Source organism: Euwallacea fornicatus, chromosome 39 (genome assembly GCF_040115645.1).
Source record: "Euwallacea fornicatus isolate EFF26 chromosome 39, ASM4011564v1, whole genome shotgun sequence".
Lineage (NCBI taxonomy): Eukaryota > Metazoa > Arthropoda > Insecta > Coleoptera > Curculionidae > Euwallacea > Euwallacea fornicatus.
In genome coordinates, this window is record NC_089579.1 from 1471459 (window position 1) to 1498613 (window position 27155).

At 34.2% G+C, this 27155-nt stretch overlaps 4 protein-coding genes across 5 annotated transcripts; 3 read left to right on the plus strand and 1 right to left on the minus strand.

The window, feature by feature from the left end:
- The first annotated feature begins 1110 nt into the window (after window positions 1-1110).
- Window positions 1111-1764, plus strand: mRpS18B (mitochondrial ribosomal protein S18B). The gene has a single exon (XM_066301316.1). The coding sequence runs from the start codon at window positions 1210-1212 to the stop codon at window positions 1762-1764; it is 555 nt and encodes a 184-aa protein (XP_066157413.1). The 5' UTR covers window positions 1111-1209.
- On the plus strand, window positions 1761-3190 carry Pyroxd1 (pyridine nucleotide-disulfide oxidoreductase domain 1). The gene has a single exon (XM_066301315.1). It carries the CDS (start codon window positions 1761-1763, stop codon window positions 3141-3143), a length of 1383 nt encoding a protein of 460 aa, XP_066157412.1. The 3' UTR covers window positions 3144-3190.
- Window positions 3191-3243: 53 nt separating this feature from the next.
- RpL35 (Ribosomal protein L35) lies at window positions 3244-4126 on the minus strand. The gene is made up of 3 exons (XM_066301317.1): window positions 3984-4126; window positions 3661-3797; window positions 3244-3506 (listed from the first exon to the last, which is right to left on the minus strand). Exons 1-3 carry the CDS (start codon window positions 3984-3986, stop codon window positions 3275-3277), a joined length of 372 nt encoding a protein of 123 aa, XP_066157414.1. The 5' UTR covers window positions 3987-4126; the 3' UTR covers window positions 3244-3274.
- Window positions 4127-5659: 1533 nt separating this feature from the next.
- LOC136349658 (trypsin-7) lies at window positions 5660-8886 on the plus strand. 2 transcript variants are annotated; one of them, XM_066301347.1, is made up of 9 exons: window positions 5660-6009; window positions 6066-6199; window positions 6479-6688; window positions 6745-6979; window positions 7693-7886; window positions 7950-8086; window positions 8138-8384; window positions 8448-8591; window positions 8650-8886. In XM_066301347.1, the coding sequence occupies exons 3-9, from the start codon at window positions 6529-6531 to the stop codon at window positions 8775-8777; spliced, it is 1245 nt and encodes a 414-aa protein (XP_066157444.1). In that variant the 5' UTR covers window positions 5660-6009; window positions 6066-6199; window positions 6479-6528; the 3' UTR covers window positions 8778-8886. The 2 variants fall into 2 exon arrangements, with proteins under 2 accessions (XP_066157444.1, XP_066157443.1); XM_066301346.1 differs by having other exon boundaries at window positions 5660-6199.
- The last annotated feature ends 18269 nt before the right edge of the window (window positions 8887-27155 follow it).

Consider the following 27155-nt stretch of genomic DNA (forward strand, 5'->3'; position numbering starts at 1 on the left):
TTTCAAATGTCGAACAGAGCAGTTAGAAAGTGTAAGTAGCAGTCACTAGAGATGTAACAATAATCCAGACTTTCAGAAAAAACGTTTTTTTTTTTAATTTCTTAAATTTACTACAATATGAGAGCCAATATATTTCCAGGAAAACTCCAAAAGTCTGTAAATTTTAGTTTGTTAGAACTGGCAAATTTCAATTTCTATACCACAACTAAACTTGAAATTTTTGGCCAAATTCATTAAATAATTATTTATAAGCGAAGCGAATATGGCAAGGAACGAAGTAATACAATCATTTTTATCATACTCGCAAAACAGAATGAAAAGGTTAGGGCGATCATCGGTTAAAAAATCAAAAGGATAATAATAGAAATTATTAAATATGAAAATAGCAAATTTTTGGCGTCTTGGATTCCGGAATATGCAGTGGATGCGGATGAATTGAAAAGTATGGGTTGTAGAGTCAATGTAGTTAAAGTTGCTACGGTTAGCAAGAATGATATTATTAATGCAATTAGACTGTAAATTCACGGTGTTTATACCAGAATCTAGTGTATATAAATCGTGAAATCACAATGTCTTTCTAAATTTCTGTTTAGGGACGGAAAACACATTACTAATACTTTTAAAATGAAGACTTGACTTTGCTATTGTATAGAGACCAGGGATTATCCACTTTATGATGGAAATGCCGTGAACGATTAATAAATTAGTTGAGTATTGAATGTGCAATACATATCATCCCTTGCTTTGATATTTACTAGGAATTAGTTAAGAATTGCTGATGAAAATTAATTTAATTCTTAACCATTGAACGGAGAAAATCATCAGTATTCTTCCGAAGTTCTTCAACTTCCATAAACCTAATATTTGATTAGATACATTAGATATAAATTAGACTGAGTATAAAATTTGCAGGATAACAAGTTCAACTGCCAAGTTTGTGTGCTCATTTTTTTACTTTACATGAACAGTCATGGATTCTTATTTGGTGGTGTAATTAGATTAGAAATTTAATCACCTCAAAATTCATATAATTATACTAAAAATCGGGGGTTGATGGAAAGACATCTAATCTGGTCCCCTTAAAGAACAGTACTGGGAAATTATCTCGTAACAGTGTTTAAGTGACATCAAAATAAGTGACAGCACGATAACCTTAACCTAAGTTAACCATTAATAAATTTAATAAGTTTTATTTATTTGAAAATAGAAATGTTCTCCAGGACATTAATGTTAAATAACGTTCTTTCAAACTTGTTTCGCAGAAGACCTTTAAGCCTCACCTCCATATATTCGCAGGAAGATACTGAATCATCTCGTGTAGAGACTCGTGAACTCACGAATGATCGTACCCAAGTAATCCCCGTGGAAACTAGCATTCGTTATTTAAAAAGTGCTGCATTCAAACAAACCTACGGAGACGAGCCCGTTTGGATTCCATATAGGAGGAATCATAAAGGAGCCTTGCCTCCAAAAAAGACTCGAAAAACCTGCATAAGAGGAGGCAAAATTTCAACTGGTAGTCCTTGCCCTATTTGCCGTGACGAGTACCTTGTTTTACATGAAGAGAATATTGAATTACTTAAACATTTCATTTCACCACACACTGGAGGGATATTATGGTATAATAAGACAGGGCTTTGCAGAAAACGTCAAGAACAATTAGAAATTTGCATTAGAAGAGCTTATGATAAGGGATTATTAACCTACGACGTGCCTTTTCGCAAGTACGACTATTCCCAATATCACCCAAAGAAGCTACAATGAAGGCAGTTTTTGTAATAGTTGGTGGGGGAATTGCAGGGGTTTCATGTGCTGAAACTCTTGCATATCTTCAACCTGAAAAATCCATTATTCTGTTGAGTGAGTCTACTTTAATAAAAACAGTTACAAATTTACATGCCATCACAAAAACAATAGTTTCCTTTGATATAGAAGAAACTTCTGGTAGTAGCCTTAGTGATAAGCATAAAAATGTCACTGTGGTGCATGATACCATAATTGAAGTGAAGGATAACCAATATTTTATAATAACAAAAAGTGGCTTAAATATAAGATATAGTTACTTGTGTCTTTGCATGGGTGCAGAACCCAAGCTAATTCCTCAGTCGTTGGAACTTCCAAACTATATCATTGGCATAAGAGATACAGATTCTGTAGAAATATTCATAGATAAATTAAAAAATTGCAGGAAAATTTTGGTAGTTGGTAATGGAGGGATTGCTTCAGAGATTGTATACAAAATAATAAATACCAAAGTTGAATGGGTTATTAGGGATAATCACATATCTGCAACTTTCATAGATCCTGGAGCTGCAGAATTCTTCCAAGATATGTTCAAAAAAGATGGAGCCCTAACTGAGATTACCAGTAAGAGAATGCGATATCAAGAAGAGGATACTCTCACATCAGGAGCTGCTCTTGGGCCAGATTGGTACAAAAATTTACTAATGTCTGGCAACTCTAAAAAAGATGTTTATATACATTATAATTGTGAAGTTGCTTCAGTTTTGTTAGTACAAGACCAAGAGTACCCTTTGGAAGTTTCTTTGAACAATGGCCAAAAAATTTTTTGTGATTTAATAGTATCTGCAACAGGGGTTACTCCAAGAACAAAATTCCAAACTGCAAAGAAACTTGATCTTGCCTTGGATGAAGGGATTAAAGTGGACCAATACATGAAAACTAATCTGGACAACATTTATGCTGCTGGAGATATCTGCAGTGCTAACTGGGATTTAGCTAAACATTGGTTTCAAATGAAACTGTGGACTCAGGCCAGGCAAATGGGCTGGTATGCAGCCAAATGCATGTCAGGAGATTTAAATAAGGAACAAATCCTGCAAGATTTCTGCTTTGAGATCTTCACACATTCAACCAAGCTGTTTGGGTACAAGGTGATTTTGCTGGGACTTTACAATGGACAGACATTAGACAATAACTATGAAGTGCTACTGAGAACTACAAAAGGAATGGAGTATATTAAATTGGTTATTCAGGATCACAAGTTGCAGGGTGCCGTTCTGATTGGAGAAACAGATTTGGAAGAAATGTGTGAAAACCTCATTTTGAATCAGATTAATTTAGAGCCATATGGAGATGACATTTTAAACCCTAATATTGATATAGAGGACTATTTTGATTAGTTTGTTATGCACTTATAATATTTCTAAAGATTAAAAGATAAAAGCCATACTGTCTACTACTTTCCCCCTGAATTCATTTGATATATCAATAAAAACAATAAATTTTAGAACATATTTATTAAACTAAAAATTTAAGCCTTAAGTGCAAATTTTCGTGGTGGGAAGGCTGACAATTTTCTGATTTCCTTAGGAGTCTTGATTTTGCTCTCATGTGATGAGAGTGCACGACGGATGGCGCGGGTCTTCTTGGGCCTCAAGTCCAAAGGTTTGTACTTCTTATTTTTATAGAGCTTCCTTAAGTTCTCCTTTTGCTTTTGGTGCATAACAATATACACACGGGCAATAGCTTTCCTTACAACTCGTCTAGAAAACAAATAGTATCAATCAAAATTAACAAAATTAGATTAAAAAAAAAACACCTGTCTAGAAATAGCTAATCTTAAATAGTGAAACCCTTAATGAGGACAAAAATGAGGTTTAAGCAAATATTGGAAAAGTTACTTGTAGATATACTTACATCTTTGAGAGCTTAGAAGGAGCCCCACCAGTGACCTTGGCCACTCTCAGACTTGTCAGCTCTTTCTTCAAGTCTTCGAGCTGTTTGGTCAGCTCTTTTTTGTCTTTGTTTCGCAACTCCGAGCACTTTACCTTACCCTAGAAAAATTAAACCAAAATATAACCTAAAAACTAGATCTGATGATTGATATTAAAATAAAGGAGAAAATTGGCTAAATATGAATTGAACTTGATAGTGATCCTCAAAAGGGCGAATTTAAGATAGAAAATTATTCAAGATTGATTAAATGAATATATATATTTCAAGATTATTTAAAAACCCACCATTTTGGTTACTTGAAAAACGAATGAAGGACTTTTGTTTTGTTTCGGCACCGTTGTATTAAATCATTTGACGTTTGTTGTAGTCAATTCAAACTTCACTTGCTCTAAAAGCTACGTAAATAATGTCAACAATAAAGATACCATACAGGATGTCTTTAAATGGAGACAATTTCATTAAAATTTCCAAAATACGATGATTTAACTGAAATTGCAACAATTAAATTTGTTGTTCCAATTCCACTTCGTTTCACTACTAATGCACGCTTTGTAAGCCTCCAACTAAAACACCATGTTTTCGAAAATTGGTGTAATTGTTATCAATATTGTTTATTAGTAATTCAAATTTTTGCTTTTCGGTTCTCATAATCAAGTGACAGCATATAAATGTCTGTTACAAATAAGTTTTCGACATTATACAGGAATTTTCAATGAAAAGTAGCCATTCAGTATCTTTCAAAATTATCTTTTGGTTGAAAAATGGCAAGACATGTCAACAAAAATAGCAAAAGGGATATCTTTTCGTATGTGCCATCTCGGGCTTATTCTTTCATTTCTATTAATACGAAACGTTAATAACACCAGTTCCGTGTATATAATAAATAAATATTTCCTAAAGTGACCGAAAATGAAAATTTGGCTGGGTACAAGTAACATAACATGCAGAAAATTTTTAATAAATTATTTTAATGCAGAACGTCGGTTTAGGAATAATCGTCGAAATCTATTTTACCTATTTATATTCTTATAAAATATACTATAAGCATAACAATTTCTAAAGCGTAGTTGGGCCTATAACTTACTAGAAACAATTTCTTTAGTTTAATTATTATCTAATTTCTTAATATATACAAAATTTATCATATAACTCCTTCCTCAAGTGGCAAACATAATGGAATTTGGTTGACGTTCAGTTTCTTCCCCAATTTGTTCTGCTACCCGTTTTCTCCAACTGATTCGTTTCCTATGTTTGACAATAATAATTTCCAGAGTTGTAATTATTGTTAGGGTCCAAAGGATTGTACTTGACCAAAAATATATTTCATGCCAGTCATTCACGTCCACAGGTGGTACGTAGTCCATGATATCCTTCAGGCGGTACACTTCTTGTAGGTTCAACTTAGGTTAATTCTAGTTGGTGATTCGATATTCGGAATGTAGTCCATGCGCATCTTTGGCAATACAAACATGTTTCCTTATCTTATTTAGATATTATTAGCAAATTTCTTCTCTTCTACTTGAACTTCACAATTTAATGGAATCTTGCTAATGGTAGGAATGTTTAGACTAGTGTAGTGGTCCGATTGGCATCTGGATAGCACTTGAATATTTTTTTCGGATATCATCAATATTTGGTCATTGAATACTTGTTGCACTATAATCTGGTATGAAGACATTGGAGTTCTTTTGCAGTTTTTCACAGCTTGATTTGTTAAAATATATTGGAAACGAAGCGATTTCGGACCTAACTTTATTCGTTTTAAATATTTATTTTTATGAGTCCTACAACACTCGACAGTTTACCGGTATATTTATGAAACACCTTGTATAGATTTTATGGTATAAAAATAAGTCTAAAATCTGTCATTTTTTCGATCAAATATTTTGGAAAATGTTTTAGAAACAGAAAATATGGCCAAGAAAACCTTTAAGTAAATATGTAGGTAGATGTTATTATTTTTACAAGTGCAGATGTCTCTGACGTGTGCATTCAATAAAATAAACTATATTGTCAAAAACTAATTGGATTTTCCATTGGATAAGCCGTACAATACCCGGGATATTTTTTCTTTTGTTTAAATATTATCGAAAAAAATTCGAATCAGATTAATTGCTTTAAATAGTAACAAAACTACCCAGTTTTCTCTTATTTTTCACTTCAGTACGTCAAGACTCCTACAAGCGTTAACCTAATTTCTCTTCTTATTTTTGATCTAACAAGAGCGACATCATCAGTGAATTTATGTTTCATTAATTCTTTCTTGAAGCAATACGCTGTAACACCACATCAGCCGGCCGCGTTCTTCATGTAAGTGGAACAAACTTCTTCAAGAAGAAGCCGTTACCCCAGACCATCTTTCACAGAGTACTGTTACACTTCTTCGCAGACAACACCGAAACCCAAATATTTATATTTCGTTGGAGCTTTTCTTGTTCTGTGCACTAATGTATTGTGTAAATATGTGTCAAGTGAATTAATGAGATTTTTTGAAAAAAAAGTAAGTAGTAGGAAAGAAACAACACATATGAAAAAAAAACGATGTTAATCGAGCTAAATAGGTAACCGAAGAGTACGTAATTTATCCACAGTTATTTTGGTATTCAGTTGTGTGCAACATAATCGGGGTCCATCTCGGGATTTGGAAATGGAAATTGTATACCTATCGGGATGCCACAATGTCTCCTTGTATAATATTAGTTTGCATTAATTAAAGTTTTGTACCTACATGCGAAATTAATTAATATTGGTTCAAATAAGTTAAATTTTATATCCACAGCAGATACTTCCCCTTTTTGATGGACAATTCCCAAAAATGCATTTTAAATAATGCGAGTGTTTATTGCGTTCTGTTTCATAATATCATTCCAACGACCGGCATCCCAAGCGTGGAATTTATGGAAATTTTCCAATACTGAACAATTTTGGAAGCGAAAACATTCGTCTAATATTGAACACTTCTCCGATAGCAATTTAGATAATATTCCAGGTAAACATTCCGAAAGGTTGTTAGCACTCTCAACGCTAAAACACCTCATCTTTTAGGAAAAGTATTAACAAATCTATTAGGGTATCCATCGAAATGTCAACTACAAGGGAGTTCGCACTCTTGCACATTATCAGTGGCATGTTGGTGGGCTGGAGGTTCCAGTCGATCTGGATGTGGCACTAGTAGATGGATAGTGGCCTGCTGTGTTCCAACTAACTTTCGTCAAAGTTATTTTCAAAAACATGTGAAATTGGTGGAAGATGGAAATGAAGCTTCTTTGCGAGATGTGCAGTGAGTACACAATGGAAATATGGCTAAAATATGTATCTCTGCCATTGGGTGCTGAGTCTGTACTTGCCAGAACTAATCTGAATTTATTTATTACCTTTACTGAGTTCTCTTCGCAATTTTTACCGAGAAAAAATCTCACTCTGTATATTTCATATTTAGAATTTGAGCTCCTTTTTTCTCAGGTCTTCGGCAAATTTAGGTAAAACTTAAATTTATCGAAGACCAGCTAACTTCCAAGTGAGAATTTTCTATTCCCCCTAACTTTTATGTTAGAACTAGCTTTTACAAATTTATAAACGTGTTACAAAGGGTTTATTACATGACTGTCTCTGTTTAAAAAACATAAATTTATTTATTAAACGAAAATAATTTATGTAAAAATATGTTTTAAAAACATTTGACTGCTATATTTAACCATCTGACCATGGCGTATAAAAAGTGTAGCAAATGTAACTTATTTAAAAAAATACGTATATACTATCTAAAAGCCGTTATATGTACGCTAAAGTATCCATTAATAGTTGAGTGTGATGAGTCGATCTTATTTATACAATCATGTTTTTCTCATGCTTCCATCATCCAACTAAGACTTAATATTGGCTGAAGAATATTTGAGTACTTTATGTTTCATTACAACAAAGTCAACCATTTCTGAATCTTCAGAATTCATTCGAAAACACTTGACCTTATCTCCCTTTTCTCCATTTTTTAAGGACAAGAGAAAATATTATAAGTCAATCATTTCAAAGAAGAACAGATTTTATGGAAGACTTCGAGGAATCATGTGGCTTATCAAACGATAGATTGTTCCAAAAACGAATCGTTGGAGGCACACAAGCGGATTTTGGTCAGTTTCCATGGCAGGCATATATCAAAATTACTTCTTATCAATGCGGAGGTGTTTTAGGTAAATTATGCACGATGCTAATTTTTATATCTAATTTTTGTTGTTCGCCTTTGTAAATTTTAGTGTCAAAAAAATTCGTAGCCACAGCCGCTCACTGCATCTTGGCTGCCAAAATTACCGACCTCTTGGTGTATTTGGGAGACTTAGACATAGAGGACACTGGTGATATTAAAGAACCGGCCCCAGCTGAGCTTCATAGAGTAATAACAAATTCTATCGTCATATCTCTTTAAATATTGATATTTTTTTAGGTAAATAGGCGCTTAATTCACCCAAAGTTTCACTATAAAGCTACTCAGCCAGACAGATACGATTTGGCGCTCTTGGAACTGATCACTGAGACTGGATGGAGTTTTCATATATCTCCTATATGCTTACCAGACGCTTCTTTGTTATTGACTGGCCGAGAAGCTGTAGTAGCGGGGTGGGGAAAAACTGATCCTTTAAGTAAACAAGCGGGTACTAATGTATTAAGGAGCGTTACAGTTCCTATTTTAGGTAAAGAACTAAAGTTTTTAGATTGTTTCTTATTTTCAGATTTCAGAGTTAGTTTTTTTTTAGATTTTAAAGAATGTATGGCGTGGCATAAAAGGAAACAAATATTAGTAGAATTACATTCAGAAATGTTATGTGCCGGCCATAAACTGGGCAAACACGATGCTTGCCTTGGAGATAGTGGAGGACCATTAATACTACTGGAAAATGGTAATTAATTAACAACGTTAATTTATAACTCGATAATAAACATTACGTACTGTTTCAGGCAGGTGGACATTGGTGGGAATTACTAGTGCCGGATTTGGATGCGGAGAAGCACATCAACCTGGAATCTATCACAAAGTGCCAATGAGTGTAAATTGGATTAAGAAAGTAATTTACAATAAACTGTGATCAAGTTACTTTAATGTTACGTTCTTGTTTTATATATTCCATTCTTAGTTCATAAGAACTCTGGTTCTTACATGATCATCATCTCCACAGTGTGAGTCTGTAACTTGGAATAAATTCAGTAAATAAAAAACGTTTTTTTTTTATATACCCTCGGACACGTAGATTAGTATTTTAAATTGTGCTCTTTACTGATGTAAGAAAATTTCATGCAGCGTGTCCCAAATTTGAGATATGACGTCTTCACCTATTTGTTTAAATGGCAATCCTAATTTTTTATGACTATTGCAAGAGGATATGTAAAGTTACACATACATACAAAATACCAAATTTTCGTCCCTTGTCAGTTAAAAGATATTTAACAAAGATCTAATAATTCGAAAAATGAAGAAATTTGATTCAACTCAGTAATCTTTCTTCAAGAAATATTCAAAATGTTTTTCATTTACTAATTGACAATACACTAAACGGAACTAAAGCTCGTTTTGAACTTTTCTAATTACTTCGGCGGAAATTAGCCTACACCTGTGTTATTCGTTCTTGTAACTCTTGAATGTTTTCCGTTTTGATCTCTAAAATTTTGCTTTTCAAGTACCGCCATAAGAAATATCCCATAGGTGTTAAATCTGGAGACTTGGGTGGTCATTCAAAAGGTCCTCTTCTATCAATCCATTTGTCTGGAAATACATCATCCAGATATTCACGGATAAATCTTGCAAAATGAGGAGGGGTATCGTGTTGTTGAAATCAGACGTTTCTATTCGGAAATCAACTTCAACAGGAAATTCCGAATTAAAGTAAACAGTTGCTACTCAACATACAAGACTATAAAAGCAGGAGTACCTCAAAGAGCAGTACTATCGCCGTTCCTGTATAATGTATATGTGTCAGACCCTCCGAGGATCCAACAAGCTCAACTGGCACTATATGCAGACGATACTGCAATCATTGCAAGTTAATGGAATGGGAAACTGCTAACCAGGTACTTGCAAGAGGACATTACAGCGTTAAAAAAATGGTCCTAAAGATGGAAAATCAAAATTAATGCCGAAAAAACCCAGGCAGTTGTCTTCAAAAAGAAGCACAGAATCAATACAGGACACAATAAAAATCAGCAACGAATAAGTACCGTGATCAAATAAAGTCACATACTTAGGAATACTCATGGATGAAAAAATTGACAATAAATATAGGAATATTTAAAATATCGGGATTATTCGTATCGAAAAATAATAATGAATTAGAAAAAGTTGCTCTAAATTTTGACATTACCGTATTTCTAGTAATTACGAACGTGACGCAGTTAATACCGTAAAAAATTCTGTATTGTAACAAAGTACCGTTCTTGAAAAATCTCGGCTTCCTTTTTCGAGATTTAATTCTCGTTCTGAATTTTACCAAAAGCGACCGTTGGAAGAAATTGCGATCCCACTCCTTCTAACTGAGTCAACCCGAGGTATGTACAGTCAACACAGGTCTAAGGTTTTCAATCGAAATTTAGGGAAGTAAAATGTAAAATACGATTATCTCGAATTTCAAGCGTCAACCGTGAGCGCCTCCGGTTTGAGGAACCAAAACCATTTGTAAATATTGGCCTCTTACGTAGGCAACTCTAGCGGTTTCTAACATTTTTTTTTTGTTTAAGTGTAGAGTACCTTAAGCACAAGCGCGTTATTAATAACAATCACGAAATCTTGACAATTGGCGGAGTAGGTTTTGTTCGGGAAAGATGGTGACACAACGGTAAGGTGAACAGTGGCTTTGTTGTCGTCATCATCATTACAAATATCAATGACTATCAGAACGTAATAAATTCTACACGATCGTTTTTTCGTCAAAACTCCGACTTCTTTTCCGATCGATTTGTTCTTATTTTTAAAATAACAAACGTATTTGTCGAGTCCTTACCAGTAGTATAAAGTGGTTCGGCCTGGAAATACCGAAAGTTTATTTGGGCGAGGACAATATTATAATTTACCAAATAGCACTTTCTAAACCGAAACGCGGAAATTTATTTAAAATGTACATTTCAAAACAAAAAGGTTTTGTCATTAATTACAATTGAAAAGCGTTCATCTCATGCCAGTCGTCGACGGAGAAAATATAATTCTCTTAACTAGGAAAGGTGAGAAAGAAAACAAAAACCCATTCCCATTTGAATTTGTAGCGATTTCTCGTCATCGGTTATTTTGAGTTTTTTTTAATGTTTATTTTGAGTAGTTTGTTTTATTTCTAAAACGAACAACGGATATTTTTCCTTTATCTAAGTTATCAATTTTTTTTCTTGTGTGGCGCCATCTATGAACTTCGATTTTTTCTTCAACCAAATTACAGTTTCCTTCCTTATTCCACACCCGCCATCTACCGTCTAGAGGCAGAGTCTTTTACAGATTTCTTCCCATCAAAATTACAGTTCCCTTCCTTGTTCTACATGCGCCATCTACCGTTCAGGGGAAGAACCTTTTACAGATTTCTTCCCATCCAAATTACAGTTCCCTTCCTTGTTCTACATTCGCCATCTACCGCCCAGGGGAAGAACCTTTTACAGATATCTTCCCATCCAAATTACAGTTCCCCGCCTTGTTCTGCTCGCGCCATCTACCGTCCAGGGGAAGAACCTTTTACAGATTTCTTCCCATCCAAATTACAGTTCCCTTCCTTGTTCTGCTCTCGCCATCTACCGTTCAGGGGAAGAACCTTTCACAGATATCTTCCCATCCAAATTACAGTTCCCCGCCTTGTTCTGCTCGCGCCATCTACCGCCCAGGGGAAGAACCTTTTACAGATATCTTCCCATCCAAATTACAGTTTCCTTCCTTGTTCTACATTCGCCATCTACCGCCCAGGGGAAGAACCTTTCACAGATTTCTTCCCATCCAAATTACAGTTTCCTTCCTTGTTCTACATTCGCCATCTACCGTCCAGGGGAAGAACCTTTTACAGATTTCTTCCCATCCAAATTACAGTTCCCTTCCTTGTTCTACATTCGCCATCTACCGCCCAGGGGAAGAACCTTTTACAGATATCTTCCCATCCAAATTACAGTTCCCCGCCTTGTTCTGCTCGCGCCATCTACCGTTCAGGGGAAGAACCTTTCACAGATATCTTCCCATCCAAATTACAGCTCCCAACCTTGTTCTGCTCGCGCCATCTACCGTTCAGGGGAAGAACCTTTCACAGATATCTTCCCATCCAAATTACAGCTCCCTTCCTTGTTCTACATTCGCCATCTACCGTCCAGGGGAAGAACCTTTTACAGATTTCTTCCCATCCAAATTACAGTTCCCTTCCTTGTTCTACATTCGCCATCTACCGCCCAGGGGAAGAACCTTTTACAGATATCTTCCCATCCAAATTACAGTTCCCCGCCTTGTTCTGCTCGCGCCATCTACCGTTCAGGGGAAGAACCTTTCACAGATATCTTCCCATCCAAATTACAGCTCCCAACCTTGTTCTGCTCGCGCCATCTACCGTTCAGGGGAAGAACCTTTCACAGATATCTTCCCATCCAAATTACAGTTCCCCGCCTTGTTCTGCTCGCGCCATCTACCGTCCAGGGGAAGAACCTTTTACAGATATCTTTCCATTCAAATTACAGTTTCCTTCCCTGTTCTACTTGCGCCATCTGCCGTCTAGAGGCGGAAGCTTACAGATTTCTTTCCCGCCCAATTACACTTTTCCCCACTTGATTTTTCACCCCTTTTTTTTTCACCTGCATACTCATAGGCGTAAGAGGCGCATTTAGGACGGCTTGCGCCCCTTCAGAACCACCCCCCATTACCCCAAAACAGGCATACGGAAGGATTGATTTGGAAAAAAAAGCTATGAACTACACCATTAAACACACTAGAACATATCGAATGACAATTAAGACATTCCTTGTCAACAATCGAACCGCGAAAGTTCGTTTTGTGTTTTCATTAACAGAAAAGTGGGAATTAACTTAAAATTTTAAATTTGAAATAGAAATATAATCTCATTTAAAATTGAGAAGCAATAAATAAGAAAAGGTATCATCCCTGTGGATTGAAAGACCATCTACGGAACCAAGAAAGAAGAGGTAAGAAAAAAAAAAAGAAGCCCGTTCCTAGAGGATCTTCCAAAAAGTCCTGTTTTGCAAAGTATAGGCTCCTCTATTCCCGAAATATGAGAACTAAGAATAAAATTTCCCCTCCTTCAAACGCAATCAAAACTTATCGTCGACATTGTCCCAAAGTAGCATTCCTTTCGTAGAGGACCACATTATGTTCATCGACTGTGCCCCTGCAATTGGAATTTACCCAAAACTATTTCTCTGTTTTTAGTACTGAAACCGAAGCGTTCCACCCCGACGAAGCGAAAAGAATTCTACTACCCACCGCAGCAAGCAACTATCATCATCCTTCAGAGTCTTCGAGATATAGCATCGGTTGGGTCCTCAATTTCTGGGATGGTTGAGAAAGTAGGGCTTTTCCACGGCTCCACGGTCGTCACCAAGGTAGGTACAGTCAGCTTTGGTCTATCATTTTCAATTGCAATTTAGGATAAGTAAAATTGTACTTTCTTGCGTTTCAAGTGTGAATGGGGCGCGCCTGCCTTTCTGGTGGTTTGAGCCCTAATCACTAGTCAATTTTGGTTCTTTCGAAAGCAACCACTTCTATACTTTCAAAGGTTCTCATATATTTAGCATTTATCTGGAGAAATTTGCTTATTTCATCTTAGGGTATTGTTTTATTAACAATGTGAGAAATGTTTATCGGAAGGGAATATTTATTTTAGCAAAATTACAATACTTTTTGTTTAAATTTCCATTATAGTAAATTAGTTGATACATCTTTATCACGGTTCTCATTTATGTGGCTACCACAATGTATCAACAACGTGTCTTTGAAATAATCCACCAACCTTTTGTTGGTAGATTAATAATTGAAAATTGTAACATAACAACACATTTTAAATAGTGGCTTAAAAAATAACAGTCATAGATAAAGAAACAGTGTTAATTAATATACATATAATTATTTTCAGAATTTCATCCAATGGTTTTCTTTAAAAATTGCCATTTAAAGAAATCCATCATAGGTGAATAATAAACACTTAAACATTCCATTCGGGGAATTCTTCCTATGAATCGTCGTTACCTCGCTTTGTATCCGCTGAGGCGGCGACGTTGCCATTTTTGTCTCTCTCCGAAAATTGCAATAATTTTATAATTTTCACCTTCTTTCGTTATAACAAACGTTTACTTTTATTTATACGAGATGTTTTTGGTAATAGAAAGTTATAATTTGCCATTGGGGAAAGATAGAAAAGATGATTCCTCAATTTTGTTCGTTTCCCACTTTTTAAAGCGATAAGTGCTTCAAACTCATTACACAGAGATACATCCGAATATGATTTGAAGTTGTTAAAACTAAAATTACTGTTAATAATTGGAGTAGTTATCTAGCACTGGTTTAATGGAATTTGTTTATGTAAATTAATCGATTACAGGTAAAAATTATAACAAAAGAAGGTGAATGAGAGGGATGGTACAAAGGGGGTAATGAGGGGGTGTTGAAGGGTTAATTTGCATTATTCGTTAATGGAAATTGACCCCCAACATCCACAATGATGAAAATTATTGAGGAAACCCAGTAATTTTCAGAAAAGCATTCATTGGAAGAATTCCCTTATTTTTTTGATTTCTTGCACAATCCGGCAACACTGTACGACACCGGGCCCAAAGAGGGCCCGGCAGAGAAACGGACGCAACGCAAAGATACGTGGAGAAGAAACCCTCCAGGTACCTTGACGAGGAGTCGGCCTCTCGACCGACCCCTCTTTGGGGGTCTTAACCCAATTGTTAGATCCGGCAGAACAACAACGACCACAAGCCGGAGTCGCCCCCCGGTGAACGGGCAAACGGAGGAATCATCAATGGGGCCAGCACCGATGAGGCCTTCGTTCACGACGCCCCCCGAAGAGGTGCAGCAACAAGTGCCGCTGTCGTTAACTGGTCCAGATCCCGAGGGAAAAGACGGCGACAGCCACCGAAAACTTTACTAGTCTAAGTTCTAGGATTTTGCGAGGAGACGGTTTTTTACCGGTGGTTCCATCTGCGGCCACGATAGGAATCGAACGGTACCGAAGGGCCATCTCAGAGGGAGCTGGTGCTGATCGTCACAAGTCGGAAAGTCAGCGAAAGGGAAGGTCCCAGACGGCAATTCGTTGCAATTCAATTCGACGCAATCGTCGGGAACCACCCGTTCTATCCTCACAACGTAACGAACAAAGGATTAATTCCTTGTTCTTGAATCAAAAACGGATCAATCCACTTATTTCAAGAGGAACGATCCAGATTCAAACGTTTAGAGGGAATAAAGATGACAAAAACGTCGTCGACAGAACGGGGGGTTCAAAATGGGATGGGGGGCAAAATGGGGGCCGAGACGGAGGATCGGAAAAAGGGCGTTAAGGTACATCAGGTAAGAACCCAAAATAAAACTAACAGAGCAGAGAAGAGGAAAATTTGGTTCAGGTTAGCAGCAGCAGCAGCAAGGGGGCACACCATTGGAAAGTGGCTCGATATGGTTATCGAGGCTGCAGGTAGTGAGGGTGTCACCTACACACGGTAGGGGGCGACTCGCTAAAATAGGTAAAACGTAGGGTTCACAGGGCGCAGCACCTCAAATCCTGGGGACCTAGAAAGAAGATTGGCACCACCAACTTCAAGTTTAAGGTTCTCGAAGAACCTTAACGAGCAAGTAAGCAAGGGGTACAGGTAAATTTTGGGCAAAAATTTCCACATTTGCCTAAATTCGCTCCTCATCAATCGATTCACACATCTAGCTTTTACAAAAGACACACTTTGATACATTTTCAGTAGGTAGGTTTAGCTCGACCAGAACTTTGACTCGAAAGAGTCTGAGTGACCAACGAAGAGGCAGGATGTCATCATTTGCCCCCTTTAGCAAACACTGAACACGTTTTATACACGGGTTCACTTTGACCAGATCAAGGGGGGCCAGGGATACATCGAAGTTTCATCGACATGGACTCTCTCAGCAGGAACAGGGAGTTGGTATTTGTTAATAATTTTTTAGTAACTTTTTTTTAGCAGCAGAAATGGCATTTGGTAAATTCGTAAGGTACATTTGGCGTGAGCAAGGTAAAAAGGAGCAGAGAGCAGAACTTGTCGGAGAAGAAAATATCCAAGGTAAGCACAGAAATTTGGTTTTAATTTGAATATCGAGTGCTTATTTCCAACAAGGTACGAGTAAAAAGGGTTACTATCATACAGCAGTAGTGTCTCTATACAGGGAACTAATTTAGAAAGGGCCTCATCAATTGTTGTTAGAATGCAGTCAGAAAAAATTCAAAATACAACAGTAATACAAAGTGTGTATTACATTAATAACTGAATTTTTTAATTGAAAAAGTAGGCATTCATCCATTTTAACAATAAAACATCTTCAAATTTAGTTTTTTTTTAAATTTTATAGAGAACATAAGAAGCTGTAAAATATAGACACATAAAAGGAATTATTTTTTCTTTAAACAAATTATAAAGTGTAGGATCTTTCCTTTCATTTCTTACACAGCTATTTTAACAAAAACCATTATTTACAACAAGTAGATAGTTTACTATATTTGAGTAGAAAGTTCAATGTAGAGAGAATTTTTACTTGTATATTATTATTGTTTTGGTAAACATATACACATTCATACACTGACTCATTTGTTTTAGAGTTAGTCTGTAAAAAGTTTATCAAAGGTACGATTCAGCATGGATTTTTAAAAAATTATGGAGCTCAACAAAGTGCACATTTTCATAAAAAATGGCCCGGTCAATGTAAAATTTAAGGCCTACCGTGACAATTTCTAAGAGCAAAATTTTAATAAATCGCCAATATGACTTATTAAAATTTTGCTTCTAGAAACTGTCACAGTAGGCCTTAAATTTTACATCCACCAGGCCATTTTTGATGAAAATGTGTAGTTTATAAAGCTCTGTAATTTTTAAAAAATCAGGGTTCAACCGCACAATTAATAAAACTAATGCAAATTAGGGGACAGGTTTAAATGAACATTTTTTCATAAAATATGAGAAAATATGTGAAGGAACCTTCTCTTAAAATTAATGATCTCACTTAACTTGCACCCAACATGTATATATTTTTAAATACTCGAATACAGTGTATTTCCTAAAGGTAAGGAAAATGTTTTATTAGAAACTTATCAAAATTTACAGCTACAGTTTCTCACTGGATTATTTTAAATGAATTAATTTTAAAATTTCCTAAAACTGTTGAAGAACAAAATACTTAAAATTACTCAAAGAACAATCCAACCTCTAAACTTTCACCTATTATTATGTAGGAAACACACTGTAAATACACACATTTGATTCTGGAGGTAAGATTACCTACATTATTACCAAAACGTCCATTCAAAAAATAATTTTAATTCTCTTCTTCATTCCTTTAAATATTTGCATCGTTTGCATCGAAGTAACAAACACCAAACACCCTGTAGATTTACAGTTTGCATTAAGAAATAATTCCAATACTTCACTTTTTTTCTTTTTGTTTTGTAAATGCACAATTGTTGATACAAGCCTTTTTAGGTTAACCAAAGGATATAAAAAAAGGAGGAGGAGGAGAAGGAGGAGAATACGACGGCAGTAGCAGCACAAAGACAAAAAACAACAGCACCGTAGCAACATAGTTACATAGCTTCGAGACTCTGCAGTGGATAAGGAGGATTTAAACAAGAACAGAAAGAAGATTTTCTCACAGCCGAGTCACGTCACCTACAGAGAAGAAATATCATAGGTACAAGATCGTTCACGCCATTTGACAATAATTTTCCAGTAATTTCAAAACTCATCATAGTATTTTGTAAAAACATAACTTCAATACTTTAATCTCTCTAACGTTCAAGTCGATTACAATACGTTCCACAGAGTATCTGATATGGCGTGAACGACCCTGTATTTTATTTAGTATTTAAGTTTAGATTAAGCGTTTTCTGGGGTAGTCATCATTCGAGTTAGCAACAAACATTTAAAGAACGGATCGGGTGAATAATCCTCCCTCACACCCTCACACAAGGGGCGAGTCTTAAGTGGGAGTTTTCTTTTTCTTTTCTTAATACGAATCTTCAGGTTAAATTTATTAGAAATCCGAAACATCAAAAACAACTCAAAACGACTTCTTTACCACTCTAAAACAATCATTCCGTTCCATACTTTTTGGACAAGACGCCAAACTTTTATCTACCGCGACATAGGAACTATTTTAACTAATATAAGTTCAGTCCATTTCCACAAGATTAAGCGAAAACACGATCTTTACAAAATATCACACATTAAGGGTCATTTAAATAGTTTTGAACTTTTTAACTTGAAATTTTAATGTGAATTAAAAGAAACACTTCACAAACTCACTTTAATTTTTTTATAACTTAAAAATAGGGTTTTGGCACCAAACAAAACAACACAAATTTTACACTTACCAAATACAATTAGAAGAGAATAGAAAAGAGGGACGAATTCGTCTCAAGCACAAATCTACATTTATAAAATAACAACAATAGGAACAAAGTCAGCATTTTACGGTTAGCAGGACATTCGGGTGGTTTTTGAGATTTCTCTTAACTTTTCGAAGTCGACATCGCGACACAAATCGAAAACTCCCACTCAAGACGTATTTCGCATATACACGGTGTAGCGTCTGGTATTAGTTGGCGAACTGGTATTAGTTGGCGAACCTCGGCTAACCAGAGATAGTCGAAAAGTGACTTTTGCAACAATAATTCAGGCATACGTTAACAAAATTTTGTAGCGACGTATAGCTCGATTAGGCTAACATCTAACATTCGCCAAGGTTCGGGAAACGTAAAAAATGGGAGCCAAAGTACACGTTTTCCTCGTAACTTTTTCTTTTATAATTTTTTCGATCGTTCGGCTAACAATTCATTCGGTCCTTAATTTATTTGAATTTCTTCATCGTCATAATATTATAATTTAGATTCCCAAGTTACTTTACAAGTTACCTTAGAAAATATGTCAGTTTAAAATGCCTTCTCTAACAGAACCAGAACGATTTCATTTTTTTTATATTCAAGTCGAGAACGTAGTTTCAAAATATACATATACACACACATATTTGCCGGGTTAATTCAGGTTACTATTAATTTGCCAGGTCACTATTATATTTTTCGGGTTTTTCTTTTAATTTTTTTCATGAAACGGTTTTGGGGTACTAGTAGCAAGGACGAGACTATTAATTCTCACTTTTATATAATTCACGTAACGTAAAACAAACGTCCTTCTATTTTTGTAATTTATTATTTTTTATTTTTTCTTTTTTAATTGAAAGCTATACGTCACTGCAAGGTTTCATCAGGGTAAATTCAGTAATTCAAAAGACATTCGAATAATACCGTCGATTACACGATTCGAAAAGAAACGACTAAGACACTTTAAGCAGCAATCCACCAACGGGTATTAGTAGTGTTAAGTCACCAATCTAGATTTTTAGAACAATCGCAACGAAAAAACCGCAACCCATCACTCCTCCTTTCTTTCTTTTTTTGTTCCTAGGAAATCGGTAGTCTTTTCTCTCGGGTCATTCTTTCTAATCTTCCTCTCTAGTTTCGTTTTACACGACGGGTTCTGTTCTTTTTCCAAACCCAAAACCAAAGCATCCAAATCAGTGATCTATTTCGGATTGTTTTTGAACTATTTATCGTAAACACGTCAAGTCGCCGACACACATTTATTTATATTTCTCGCATAGATTCACGGAACATCTCAGTTAAATTCGATATCGAAATTTATTTTTAAAAAAATGTACATACAAGCAAATAACACGAGTCGACTTCAAAGTTAACATTAACCTAATCTACGCAAATCTCCGTTAACTAATTCACGTTAAAAAAAAATATTTACCAAGCAAAAAAGGGTTCTAGAAATTTAGGATTAGTGACTTTATACCAACTAGGGTTTTAAAGTGTCATCGTCGTTTTTCTTTTAACTAAAAAACTAACACGGTAAAGAAAGTGTAATCATCAGGAATATCGTTCGGGAGCGGATCGATACATTACGCGATTTTCGACACACAGGGTGATTTTAGATAAGTGGGGGACAGGCAAAGATCTACAAAAAAAAACATTCAAACAAAGTCTTCTTTATTTTCGGGAGCTCAACTTTTCTTTTTTTACGTAATTTCGTTTTTCCGAACACTTAACTTTTTTTTTGGAGATTCGAATTCTTCATCGACAGTACATACTATGTTTTTCGCTAAAAGTAACGAAATTCACAATAATAACAGACACTAAAAAAAAGATTTGATAAAACTATTAATTTTGTAGTAAATTAAAATTTATCACAAGAAAAATGAGTCCAACAGACGTTCGAAGCGGTTCCCTTGCCATTCAAGGCATTTACCAATTCGGTTTTTTACGAAACGATCGTTTAGTATTTTCCAGCATTTCAGTCGTAAAGTTTCGACAAGAGTTTTTTTATTCGAATTTTCAAGTCTTCGGTACTCGACCATAAACTACTTTTTTGTTCAACGATCCCACAAAAAAAAATCTGGTGATCAGGCGAGCCAGTTAACTTCACTAACATGCCCAATCCATCTTTGTGGGAAAGTGCATTTAAAATTTTTTCCACATTTCGTAACATAAGGAGCGGTAACTTTTTTTTTTAACAAATTTGATAAAATTGGACTCTAGCGTTCGCGAGATAAGAGTTTAGTATTATTTATTGTGAATTTGATTACACAAATTGATGATTACAAAAATAATTTTTTTACTGCCAATAAAGAATTCGAACCTCCAAAAAAAATTAAGTGTGAAATTTTGGATATTCGCTCGTTTCACTTATCTAGAATCATCACCGCGTACGATTCATTTTTATTTTATCCATTATTATTTTTTCCTTTTCTTGAATTTATCATTTCTTTTAATTTTTATACACACGCCAGAGAAGCACAAGAGTCGTTCAGCTTTTCCATTATATTATTATGTATATTGTATAATTTGTATTACATATTTATTTATTCATTTTTTTAATTCATTTTAACTTTTTTATTATTCATTTTTTTTTAATTTGATTTGTAAGTGTATTACACACAGGATCATTCAGATTCGACGTTCATCATTGAGATCTCAGTAACCGTAAGAGATACGAGGTGGGTCAAATCGGGGCGAAGTCGTACAATTCGGAGCTTAGGAAAATTCCCATTACTTCCGGAGATATCCGAAAAAATAATTAAAAACGAATAGCACGTTATAATCGCCACCTTTTTTGAATTTTAACGAAATGACGTATCAAACATAAACGTTTCCTTAAATTTATTAACTTGAAACGTCACAACAAAGTATCCTCGTTCTTGTTTTTCAAAGCACTCTTAGCAAAATCATTTTTCATCAAATTGCAGGTTGCAGGAAATATTTACACGACTTAAGTATTTTCTAGAAGATGAAAAGTGGCAATTATAACGTGCCATTCGGAATATTCCAAATCGTATAACTTCGCCCCCATTTAACTCGCCTCGTATCTCTCACGGTTACTTTGATCTCGACGAGGAGCGTCGAATCTGAATAACCCCGTATATATATATATATACGTCGGAGATTTATCAGTTCTCAAGTCTAGAAACGTAAAATTTGAGTTGGCAATAAGGGCCATTCGTGAAAACCAGGACGAACAGGTGCCATTCCCTGGAGTCGTAGGACCATGGGGAAACGGAACTTGGAAGGAAAAGGTAGCGAATTCGTAAGCCTCGTCTCACTATCAATCGATATCATAGAAACATAAAATTACCAACGTAGGAGAATATTGCTAACATTACTTCGACACGTATATGTCATTGATAATTTTAATGTTTTATTAAGTAAATGGATAGTAAGGCAAGACTAACGAATTCACTTCCCTTCTTTTTAATTACTGCCTTCTTCACAGTTTCCATTCCCATTCCCCGTGGTCCTCTCGACTCAAGGGAACGGTACTTGTTCGTCCTGGTTTTTGCCACGGACCGAAACTTCACACACGGCCCCCCTTAATCGCGTCGGTAATAGTGACTAGTGACCTCGTCCTACGTTCTCTTCATCTCCACAATAAACCCGTCAACCTGTCAACCTGTTCTTCAGTCTCATTGCTAACTCAAATTTCACATTAAAAACTTAAGAACTAAGAAATCTCCGACATATATATGTCAGAAGAAAGAAACTTCTTCTTATAGCGAAAACAAAAAAACACAAGTTTGTGAGGGACTTCTTTATTTGCCAACGATTGAGAATGGAATGCCCCCTCGCAAGGTGTCGGAGTCATTCCCCGGGTATCTGTTTTTCCCAGCCAATAAACCTGCCATACCATCCACATTCTTCCCACGCTTCCTCTTTATCTTTTAACGTAACGATCTACTTTTACAAGTACAAGTTTAGTCCATTTCCAAGGGAACACTCATAGGTGCTTGTGACATACCACATATGCCCAAGGATAAGATATAACACTATCCTTGCAAGGTGGCAGGTTTATTGGTTGCTTTGAGTGAATTAATAACTAACCCCGTGTCACTTTACTTTATGAAAGCTACATATACATATTTTTTAAAATATTTTTATTAATGTATTTTTTATTTGATTTGTATAATTTGTATTACATATTATTCATTTTCTTTTCTTTATTTTTAATTCTTTCTCTTTTATCATTTTTTTAAAATTCTTATTGTCTATTTTTATTTTGTAATTCATATTTATTTTTAATTTTTTCTCTTTCAGTTTTATTATCATTTTTGTTTTTTAATTTATTGTTTTCTCTTGATCATTTTTTATTTGTTGCTACTTATTGTTTTCTTAATTTTTCCTCTTTCTAATTTGTATATTTTATTCTTTTCCTTTATTTATCATTTCTTTTTACTTTAAATATTTTAATTTTTTCTTTATTTTTGTTTTCTTTCTTTTAGCTTCAATTTTTTTATTATTAATTTTCTTTTCTTTTTTATCATGTTTAATTTTTATATTTTCGTTTCAGTTATCTTTTTTTCTTTACTTCTTTCATTGTTCATTTTCTTTTCTTAATTTTTATTCTCATTCATTTATCATTTCTTAATTTTTATTTTCTTCTTTACTTTTTTAATTGTTCAATTTCTTTTCTTTATTTTTATTTTATTCCTTTTTCTTATTTTTATTCTCATTCTTTTTTCTTTTTTTAATTGTTCATTTTTCTTTCGTTTTCTTATTATTCATGTTCCTTAATTTTTATTTTTTGTTCTCATTCGTTTTTCATTTTTTTTTTTTTTTTTTTAATTGTTCATTTTTATTTCTTTCGTTTCTTATTATTCATGTTCCTTTCTTTTCTTTTCTTTATTTGTTATTCTCATTCGTTTTTCATTTTTTAATTGTTATTTTGTTTCTTCGTTTTCTTATTATTCATGTTCCTTTCTTCATTAATTTTTTATTCTCATTCATTTTTCATTTCTTAATTGTTATTTTGTTCCTTCGTTTTTATAATCTTCTTTTCTTTACCGTTTTAATTGTTCATTTTTTTTCTTTCGTTTCCTTATTATTCATGTTCCTTTCTTAATTTATTTTTTATTCTCATTCGTTTTTTAATTGTTATTTTCTTTTGTTTTTATTTTCTTTTTTTCTCTTAATTTTTATTCTTTCTTTTGTTAATTCTTTTTGTCTATTTTTTATTCTTTCTCTTATTATTTTCTTAATTTTTATTATCAGTGTTTTTTATTCATTTAATTTTTTTTCTATATTTAGATTTCTAACTTTCGTTCCTTAATTTTTTAATTCATTTTTTTCTTTTATGTTTTTAATTGATTATTTCATTTCTTAATTCTTATTCTTTATTCTTTCTTTCTTTATTATTTTCTTTTCTGTACTTTTTATTCTTTTTCTTTTATTATTTTCTTTTTTATCATTTTTTTTTGTTTAATAGTTTTTTTCTTTATTTATATTTTTAACATTCTTTCTTTAATCTTCTTTTATTCTTTCGTTATATTCATTTTGTCTTTATTATTATTATTTTTTTTTTGTTATATTTCTTTTTCTTTTATATATTCTTTATTATTATGTTTTTTAATTGTTATTTGTTTAATTATTGCTATTTTGTTGTATGTTTGTGGAATTGTATGTGCAATAAGAAGAAACAATGAAAATATCTACAGTTGTTTTATTTAGTATTAAGAACCCGGGTTGGTAAGAAATGAAACTAAAAGTAAGTCAGGTTAGTTCAGAAAATACAAAAATAAACAACCCGGGTTAGTTTAAAAAAAAAAGCTCAGGTTAGTTCAGAAAATGGAAAAATAGTAACGAATCCACGCCAAAAATATAAAATATTGTGAATTATTCTAACTGATTTGAATTGGTATCTGTCTCATTTCCTTCTTTCTTTTCCAGGGATGGATCTCCGAAGCTGAAGATGAAGCTGCCAAGTGCGAGGACCGACTTAATGTGGCCAGAACAATAGTGAGTGAATAGTGAAATAGTGAATCAGTGCCTTTTCTCGGAGGATTACATCTGAGTAAGTCCACTTTTCTACTTTTCTGTCTTTGCCTTTTCTGCCACCAAAGTAGGTACGGGACAGAACGGACCCTTCCTTTTGCCTTCATCCGGGATTTACCGGTAGAACCACCCAATCCAATCCAATCCAATCGTATCGAATCGTAAAAAAGCGAGCACGAGCACACGAGCAGTACCGGAGGGCAATCTCAGAGGGAGCCGACGGTCACAAGTCGGAAAGTTAACGGGGAATCCTCACAACAGAACAAAGGAATAATTCGCCATTCGTTATTTCTTCGTTTCTTTGTTCTCGAATCAATCCACTAGTTTCAAGAGGAAAGATTCAGATCCAGATTCAAACGTTTAGAGTGAAAGTGAAAATATATAGGTACGTCGTGTCGTCCACGAAATCCTCCTCGAATCGTTCGTTCACACAAGGGGGCTCAAAATGGACGTCGAGGGACGTCGAGGTACACAAGGTAAGAACCCGAAATAAAACTTTAACAGGGCAAAGAAGAGGAAAACTTGGCAGCAGCAAGGAGGCACACCAATGGGAAGTGGCTCGATATGGTTATCGAGGCTGCAGGTAGTGAGGGCGTCACCTACACACGGTAGGGGGCGACTCGCTAAAATAGGTAAAACGTAGGGTTCACAAGACGTAGCACCTCAAATCCTGGTCACCTAGAAAGAAGATTGCACCACCAACTTCAAGTTTAAGGTTCTCGAAGAACCTTAACGAGCAAGCAAGCAAGTGGTATATTCCACATTTGCTCCTTATTAATCGATTCACACATCTAGCTTTTACAAAAGACACACTTTGCTACATTTTCAGTAGGTAGGTAGGTTTAGCTCGACCAGAACTTTGACTCGAAAGAGTCTGAGTGACCAACGAAGAGGCAGGATGTCATCGTTTGCCCCCTTTAGCAAACACTGAACACGTAACATGTTTTTTACAAGGGTTCTCTACGACGAGATCAAGGGGGGCCAGGGACATATCGAAGTTTTCTTTATCGACTAAAGTAAATTTGTAAGCAAAGTAAAAAGGAGCAGGAACACGGTGGAGAAGAAAAAAATCTAAGGTAAGCACAGAAAGTTAAAGTCGATTTGTATTCGAATATCGAGTGCTTATTTCCAACATAATACAGGGAATTAATTTAGGAAGGGCCTCGTCACTGGACCCAGGTCCTCGATCAATTATTGTTGTTAGAATGCAGTCAGAAAAATAATAAATTCAAAGTGTGTATTACATTACATTAAAAACTAAATTTTTCATTTAAAAAAATAGGCACTCGTCCTTTTAACAATAAATAATTCCTTCGATACATCAATTTTTTTTTGACTGCTCAAATGTTACAAGCCTTTTTAGGTTAACCGAAGGATATAAAAAGAGGAGGAGGATACGACGATAGGAGCAGCACAAAGACAAAAAACAACAGCACCGTAGCAACATAGCAACATAGTTACATAGCTTCGAGACTCTGCAGTGGATAAGGAGGATTTAAACAAGAACAGAAAGAAGATTTTCTCACAGCCAATTCACGTCACGTACAGAGAAGAAATATCCTAGGTACAAGATCGTTCACGCCATTTGACAATAATTTTCCAGTAATTTCAAAACTCATCATAGTATTTTGTAAAAACGTAACTTCAATACTTTAATCTCTCTAACGTTCAAGTTATTTAACTAGCTAGCAGTCGAATTAAATTGAGATTTTTTTGAAGTTCTCGTATTTCTATTACAATACGTTCTGTAGAGTATCTGATATGGCGTGAACGACCCCGTATTTAAGTTTAGATTAAGCATTTTTCGGGTTAGTCATTATTCGTGAAGGTTTGGGAAATGAAAAAATGGGAGCTAAAGTACACGTTTTCCTAGTAACTTTTTCTTTTCAAATTTTTTAATCGTTTGGCTCTCTAACAATTCATTCGGTCCTTGATTTATTTGAATTTCTTCATCGTCATAATAGTTTAGATTCACAAGTTACTTTACAAGTTACCTCAGAAAATATATCAGTTTAAGATGGCTCCTCTAACAGAACGGTTTTTTAAAATTTTTTTCCTCTTTTATTAATATCATTTTTTATTTTTCAATTCTTATTTTTTTCTTTATTTTTAATTTTTTCTCTTTCAGTTTTATTATCATTTTTTTTAAATGTATTGTTTTCTCTTGATCATTTTTTATTTGTTGCTACCTATTTTTTCTTTATTTCTATTCATTAGTTTTTTCTCTTTTTCATTTTTATTTTTTATTATTTTTCTATCATTTCTTTTTATTTTATCTTTATTTTTTTCTCTTTGGTTTTTAATATTCATTTATTTTTCTTTAATTTTGTTTTCTTTCTTTTTTATCATGTTTAATTTTTATATTTTTCGCCTTCGTTTTTATTATCTATTTTTCTTTCCTTTTTTCATTGTCCATTTTCTTTTCTTAATTTTTATTTTGTTCTTTCGTTTTTATAATCTATTTCTTTACCTTTTTAATTGTTCATTTTCTTTTGTTTTTTATTCTCATCCTCTTTTCATTTTTTAATTGTTCATTTTTATTTCTATCGTTTTCTTATTATTCATGTTCCTTTCTTCATTTTTTAATTGTTATTTTGTTTCTTCGTTTTCTTATTATTTATGTTCCTTTCTTCATTTATTTTTTATTCTCATTCGTTTTTCATTTTTTAATTGTTATTTTGTTCCTTCGTTTTCTTATTATTCATGTTCCTTTCTTTTCTTTTCTTTATTTGTTATTCTCATTCTATTTTTAATTGTTATTTTGTTCTTTCGTTTTTATAATCTTCTTTTCTTTACCGTTTTAATTGTTCATTTTTTTTCTTTCGTTTTCTTATTATTCATGTTCCTTTCTTAATTTTTATATTTGTTATTCTCATTCCTTTTTCATTTTTAATT

Excerpts from the sequence above, each read along its gene's own strand:
- mRpS18B (XM_066301316.1), top strand. The coding sequence starts at position 1,210 with ATGTTCTCCAGGACATTAATGTTAAATAACGTTCTTTCAAACTTGTTT.
- Pyroxd1 (XM_066301315.1), top strand. The coding sequence starts at position 1,761 with ATGAAGGCAGTTTTTGTAATAGTTGGTGGGGGAATTGCAGGGGTTTCA.
- RpL35 (XM_066301317.1), bottom strand. Across the intron at positions 3,507-3,660 it reads CCTTCTAAGCTCTCAAAGAT|ACGAGTTGTAAGGAAAGCTA; the intron begins GTAAGTATATCT and ends TTTGTTTTCTAG.
- LOC136349658 (XM_066301346.1), top strand. The coding sequence starts at position 6,529 with ATGCGAGTGTTTATTGCGTTCTGTTTCATAATATCATTCCAACGACCG. Across the intron at positions 6,689-6,744 it reads CAATTTAGATAATATTCCAG|GAAAAGTATTAACAAATCTA; the intron begins GTAAACATTCCG and ends CTCATCTTTTAG. Across the intron at positions 8,592-8,649 it reads ATTAATACTACTGGAAAATG|GCAGGTGGACATTGGTGGGA; the intron begins GTAATTAATTAA and ends GTACTGTTTCAG.